At 39.4% G+C, this 7,241-nt stretch overlaps 1 protein-coding gene across 1 annotated transcript in view; it reads right to left on the reverse strand.

The window, feature by feature from the left end:
- Positions 1–1,706: 1,706 nt before the first annotated feature.
- fscn1a (fascin actin-bundling protein 1a) overlaps positions 1,707–7,241 on the reverse strand; it is an 11,287-nt gene continuing 5,752 nt past the window's right edge. Inside the window, exons 2-5 of the mRNA XM_016468700.1 lie at positions 4,821–4,977; positions 3,965–4,086; positions 3,609–3,776; positions 1,707–3,501 (exon numbers count right to left, since the gene is read on the reverse strand). Coding sequence (XP_016324186.1) covers positions 3,296–3,501; positions 3,609–3,776; positions 3,965–4,086; positions 4,821–4,977 — 653 coding nt within the window. The 3' untranslated portion in view covers positions 1,707–3,295. The remainder of the gene's footprint in view (positions 3,502–3,608; positions 3,777–3,964; positions 4,087–4,820; positions 4,978–7,241) is intronic.

Here is a 7,241-nt window from a genome sequence, read left to right on the forward strand (position 1 = left end):
GAAGAAAGAAATTCATACAGGTTTGGAGCAACATGAGGGTGAGTAAATGATAACAGAATTGTCCATTTTGGGTGAGCTATCCCTTTAAGCTTCCATTTCGAATGAGCTGGAATTACAAGAATAATTTGAATTGCTTGCTTTCTTGACTCCATATTTGATAAGAATGCCCAAAGTCGACATTTTTACACAAAACTGAATGTTGAAAATTGATATTGAAAATTTTAAATGCAAAATAAACATTTTCAAGGTAAAATGTTGTAAGATAAGGTCAAGTGACTACTACAGTTTGAAATGTTAGTCATGGATGGAAGCCTACTGTTTCAGTTACTGTTTTTAAAAAATTATTAGGCAGTGTACCTTGTGAGTAGGTCATGTTCCATTCCATGCATATCACAAAAATGCAAATACATGGAAAACTTAGAAACCACATGCATAATTCGAGAAATGTCCTGACATTTGTCAGTGCAGTGCAAACATTGTTCTTTTCCCACTGAATGTTACAGTCACATCTGTGCAAAAGCTGTTGCTCTGCTCTGATGTGTTTATTCAAATGTTGTACAATTTTGTCAATCATGTGAATCAACCTGCACATACATCTCATGAAAATGATGACTAAAAGAAAAAATCCGTCTGCCCACCTGAAAAACTGCAGTTCCAGCCCCACCATCAACCCCCACAGTAAAGCCCCTTCAAATGACATGCTCGGAGTTACCATGGAAACATTGGTCCTCGTGTCAGCCAGACTAGATCGTTTAACCATTTCAGTCTCTTTTCTTAGTTGCTAGAAAGCCAGAATGGAAATGCTCATGGCGTCGTCTTCATTTGTAATCCAATATTATATAACACTCATGAAGACTAATTAGTCAACCAATCAGTCGGGTGCATTCATATTTATTGACCACACAAATAATCAGAGCAGCTTCTTGTTCAATAAACCTAACTTCCTATCTTAAAGAATATGATGCACACTCTTTGTCTTTGCGATGGGTGTGTATACCGAAGGGGTCAGTCTACAGTAATAGACTGATTTTTGCAAAGTTGTCAGATTATTGGAGTACATTTTACAAGAAAATACTATTTCTACTTTTTTTTAAAAATCATGTTTATTTCAATGTGGTACTTGCATTGTTTTTTTTACATAGTATGTGATCAGGGTAGCCATTCAAAAAATGTTGTCTTTTTTTCCATTCACATTGAGTGGCTTCTCTGAGGATCTTACTGAAATATTGTGGATTTTAAATATTTTTTATAGCTTGCAGCAAAGATCACATGCTTTCAATTTGTATTTCTAGTTGCATTTTAGATACTGAGGCGCTTTTATTACAATTTTAGGCTCCTTGAACGTCAATAAACAACCTTTTTGTTGTTTAAACTCAGCAGATGGGATCGACATCATTCTGCTCCAGCAATAACACAGAACAAAAGCCTCATTGACGAAGCGGCCACAAGTTTAAAAAAAAAAGATGGAGTAGAGGTCTCAGGAGAAAACTAATTTCTCTCATTCTGCTGCAGCGGGGTAAGCTTTCAAAATAAACTCACTGCGGTCATACTTCACCGAACTCTGCTCAAGCTTAGTGACAGTTAGCTAGATAAAGCCGTATCACTTCACTAGAGGGAACGTGTTTGCTTTGATCATTGCTTTGCCACTTAAAGAAAACCAACATTTTTAATGTTTATTTTCAAGAAATAAAAAAAATTCACTGACAGTTTCATATTCAAACCATATTTATTTCCGGATTTCATTTGTACCCATAGCACACGAGGAAACATAACCATAATATCAAAATAAAAAGACATCTGTAAAGACTTTACAAAGTATAATGTGGAATGTCTTTTTTCCCCCCATAATGACCTTTTAAGGCACAGTCATTATCATTCCCTTAGCAACGGGAGATCATTATCATGTGAAATGATAGCTCTTAAATAATTTTTCTTAATGCGTTAAGCTCAGCGTGGCTCTGTTAGTTTGATGCACACCTGAAATCTAATTAAGCACCAGTTTAACCTCAGGTTTAAATCTTTAATCAATCTTGTGTGGTGTTAATGTCTTCATTTTGGCTTTTTTACTGAGGTGTTAATGTACTGTAATGTGTATGAAGGAATAAGGTTCATGATAATGTCTGTGCCTTCTCCAACAATAACAACAAAAAAAAGTTAGGTGACATTTCCAGACACCTTTCCAGAGAAGACCACTGCACGAGTCCAGTGAACCCAGACCCACCATTCCTTTGAGATTTGTCAGGTTTAAGAAGGAAAAGTGGTTTCATTTAGCATTAATACTGTGTTGAACCTGCAACAACATACCTCACGTCGGTATCTTCACACCCACAGCTGCAGCACACAACGTAATGATGACAACACTTTCGAGTTGCAGAAAACATTTACCATTTTAATATCTATATTTTAATATCTTTTTTCCCGCCCATTCGCAATTCCAGGCATAACCCTAATTTTGAGATGAGGGACTGTGAGGTACCAATCCAGTTCTCTAGGTTTTACCTCTTTTTAAACATTAAAATTAATTCTAATGGCACAGACAGTGAGGCAGTACATACTGAAGTACACAAGCAAAGCACTGCCGTACTTCAAACAAGAAAACAAAACAGTGTAGCTCATTGCCGTTTCAGTGGTCTGAGAGCTTCCTTCATAACTCTGTCAAGTCTATGGAACGAAAAAAAAACTCAACATTCATACATTTACCTGTAAATATTGCCTTAGTCCTCATGAGGGTAGGTACTTATGACTGGCAATACAGTGGGAGGCATTACATCAATAGCTCACAGTCACAAGGTTTTCTTTAACATTTCGCTATGTGTTAATATTAAGAGTGTGAGGCTCATACAGGACTGTGCAAAGACTAGGAAGAAGGATCACGCTACAATCTGGTCAAAATCTAAATCCTGTGGCTCGACGTGTGGCACCCACATAGTCGATCTTCCAGAGAGTGAACCGACTTAAATGGAAGTCAATTATTATGACAGATTAAGAGATGACATTAGATGTGCTTAACCACACAACACAAATTTGGATGCCAGTTAAGTCCCTGAAGTCCCAGTTTTGGCCAATCGTCGTCAATGAAAACCGCACAACACTGCGGTAATACTGTGGAACACAAACTCTGAAGTATTTAGACAGAATACAGTATACGTGACTAGAAGCAAGACCCTCCACCTTTGGGTTTCTCTCTGCTATTGGCCGGTGTGCTTACTCGTATTCAAAAACCATAATCAAAATGCATAACAGAAAGGAAAAAAAAAACTGGAAAGAAAAAGCCACAGTGGTTACTTAAGTTCTTTTAGTACTCCCACATAGTGGAGGTGTCCAGATCATCGGCGTTGGCCTTCAGAACACCTGCATGATCACCCTTAAGATACTTCCCCTCAGATGACTTGATGGCCACTTTGTTGTAGTCACAAAACTCGAGGAAGAAGTCCACCGGGGTGTCGCTACTGCTGAGCACGTTCGACTCACTGCCCACCATCCAGTATTTCCCTGTGGAGTCTGAGAAGGGATTCATGGCATCAAGAAAAGTCTTAAGTTAAAACCTTGCATTTCCTTTTTAACAAGATAAAGTCTGTATTAAAAGCATTATTAAAGTGTAAACAAACCTCGCAAGCTATAGGCTCCATCTCTAAACTCCAACCCGAAGACATCATATGAGGAGCGGTTGGAGTCCAAAGTGCCGGTCACCTTCCTGCAGCCAATGAAGCCATGCTCCCCTCTCAGCACAATGAGGGGCCTATTGATGAGCTTCATCAGGAACTCCTCGGTCTCACCTGAAAAAGCAATTTTTCAGAATTGAGACTTACAATAGCCAAGCGGGAATATGATTGCGCTATTGTAATGCTCCACTCAACATGACCACCAATTGAGGGGCAATCCATCAACAAGTTTACTAAATCACAGCAGCATTTCCAAACAAAAGGTTAAAACAGCGGAAATAGTGTACAACACCCCACCCCACCTGCTGTGTCAATAGTAGCAGCCAGCTGTCCGTTCTTTTTGGCAGCCACATATTTTCCATTGTTGGCACGCAGGGTTATCTTCTTCCCATGCCACTCAATGTCAAAGTAGCAGTTAGCAGACCTGGTCGAAGAAATTATACATTATCCTTTTTTTATAATGTTACAAAAGATTTCTATTTCAAATGAACACTGTTCTTTTAAACTTTCTTATTCATCTAACAATCCAAAAACAAAACCATTTCAACACTGATAAGAAATGTTTCTTGAGCAGCAAATCAGTATATTAGAATGATTTCTGAAGGATCATGAGCCACTAAAAACTAAAATAACAGCTGCTGAAAATTCAGTGCTGTCATTACTGGAATAAGTTACATTTTAAAATATATTAAAATAGAAAACAGTTATTTTAAATTGTAATCATTTATTTTAATAATTTTGTAAATGCAGCCTCGGTGAGCAGAAGAGACTTCCTTTCAAAAACTAAAACCTCAAACTTTTGAACAGCAGTGTAAATAGGTCTTCGATTAAAAAGTCTAAAACTGAATGTAGTCTGACTTTTCTCAAAAGGGTCTTTAATTTTATTATAAATTTGAATTTGTTAATTCTGATATTGAAGAAAAATGGTTTGGGTTTATCGGAGCTGATTTTCTGTCTTACTTAAAATTTGACCCCAACACAAAGCATTTAAGATACCTTTTACAATCTAATTAAATTAATATTGTATGGTTAGTGCAAGACATTAAAAAGTGGGCCTACCCCAACACAGAGATTCTTTCATCTAAAGAATGCTAGTATGAAAACACTGACAACACTAAGCCATCTTCATTATGGCATGTTACTGTGATTCACACTCACTTAGTAGAGGCAGTGCACTGAAGGCCACCATTAGCTGTGAGGGTCCAGTATTTGCCAGTGCAGGTCCTGAAGGCACACTTCTTCGTGTCCTTACTGATTTCCATCTGGAAAGTCTCCTGGTCACCTTCTTCATCCTGGTTGGCAGAGAGGTCCATGCCTGTCAAACACAAAAACACAGCATACTGTAAACCACATTATAAAAACCAAACCCCTGGCTTTCATCAGCGTGAGCTCACAACACATCTTAGATCTGGTTTAGCCATGCTGAGTGAGCAGAGAGCTTGGCAGTTGTGGGATGCTGATCTTTGAGATTACTTGACTAAAGAGTGTTGAATGCCATGGACTATCACTCTGGCAATTGCTTTGGCCACACACACAGACACAGACACAGACACAGACAGAGACAGAGACACACACAGAGACACAGAGACACACACACAGAGACACACACACAGAGACACACAGAGACACACACACACACTTAATCGCCTTAAGAATTTTGGACTGTCATATATGCCAGGAAGCTTAGTGGGAGGCTTCAGGACAACAAGAGTCAATGCATCCGGTTTGTAGTTTAGATTCATGGAGCTCAATGAAAGACCAGACCACCAGTCCTCTACTGCAGGAAATCTAATTAAACTCCATTGTGTGCATTTAGAAACACAGTCATCAGATAAATCTAGCGTTTATGGTCTAAACCTCTTTGGTGAGGAAAACAGAAGACAGGTTTTTGAAAGGAAATATTAAAGCTACATTAAGACAAACATCTACAAGATGAATTTACAGCTATAATTTTATTAACATCTACTCTGAGAATGAATTGTTTGGTGAAATCAAGAATCTTTTGGAACAATACATGGTCAAACACGTCATCTATATTTTTAATCTGCAATTCACCATGATTGCCTTCATGTTCCAGTTTCACAAAGCTCGTAATACAGCTACACGAAATTGCGTATTAGCACCGCCGCGGCCTGGCCTCTAGAAAACAGATTGAGTTTCGCCAAAAAAAATGCCTGCCAAGATGAGAAACACATGGCTGCAAATGGAAGATCTGCAAAGGAGAATGACTAAGACGCCCGGAGACTTGCTCTAAATCGGTCTCAGGCAGGGGTGGGGAGGATGATTGAGGGGGGAATCCCCTCAATCATTCTAGGGTGGTATGTATCCTCACCCGGCATTTAAATGGTTTGGGAGGATCTTTTAAGCCACCAGCAGACACACCCCCAACCCCCATCGCTCGACGCCTGACTGCGAATGGTCGATCCATCCACACGACAACAGCAGGGCTTCTATTCCCAAGTGAAAAGCCTTTAACCTTGGCAGCAAAATATTGTAGGGACATACATTTAGGATGTTTTTAGTCATTTTCACAATTGTAGTGCCAGACACTCAAACGAGCTCATCGGTCAACAGGGTCAAGCAGCTGCTATCATATAGCAGCACAGACAAACAATTCAAATTAATACAAAATAAAACACAAGACACTGTTGGGAATCCATTTTTGCATTTACGGAATGACAAACATCCGATGTCCTTGCCACAAAGGAAAGAAGAGCAGGCAAGCAAGCAGGCAGACTCCTAATCTTTTAAGTCAGATGCATTCAAGCGAGAGTACATCAGTGTTTTTTTGTGCGTGCTGAAATGGCTAAACTTGTGCATAGCGAAGCTCCATTGTTCTGCATGCTGGGCTGCCTAAAGACTCTCAGCAGCTGGGCTGCATGGTGAGCTGGGGCCCAGAGCATGCTGTCTTTGTTCTCCTTCTACCCTCAGCACACGCCTGAAATCTCAGCCTCCTCACAAATTCTCTAAAAGGAACATGACACAAACATTGAGCCTTATTCCTCTAAGGATTGTATCCCTGAAGGCAAATATTTGAACTAGGCAAGCATGAGCACTGGTGGGGTCTGGATGTAAGATGAATCACGTGTGATTTGGATGTTGTGCATCATATAATTGAGTCCAGATTGCTGTAAGCAAATCACATGAACTGCTTTTTGAGGACAGATGAAATCTTGCACTACCACAAGGCTAAATTAATAACAAACATAAAAGAAGCAAAGTCTAAGAAACAAAGGCCATTTAGAAGAGCCAATCATGACCTGAAGAGACCACGTGCCTCTTGGCACAGGCCCAACACACTGGCACTGTCCTGCCTCATTTAGCAATACTGGTAAACCAGAGCTAGGATTGCCAAGCAAATCCCAGACATCCTTTCTTAATAATGCCATTTATGCCTTTCAATTTAGCAGTTATTAAAACATAGCAGATCATCTCATTTCATTTTCAGCAGTAATAGGCTAGTGGAGCTGTAATGGTGACGCTGAAAAGCACAATATTTCACCAGTCCACTATATAATTTGATATATTATTTCAGTCTGGCAGTCTCAGGGCAATTCTTCTGGGTGTTTTCAGTAATGA

This window comes from Sinocyclocheilus anshuiensis, unplaced genomic scaffold, assembly GCF_001515605.1.
Source record: "Sinocyclocheilus anshuiensis isolate Anshui unplaced genomic scaffold, SAMN03320099.WGS_v1.1 scaffold152, whole genome shotgun sequence".
NCBI classification, from domain to species: Eukaryota; Metazoa; Chordata; class Actinopteri; order Cypriniformes; family Cyprinidae; genus Sinocyclocheilus; species Sinocyclocheilus anshuiensis.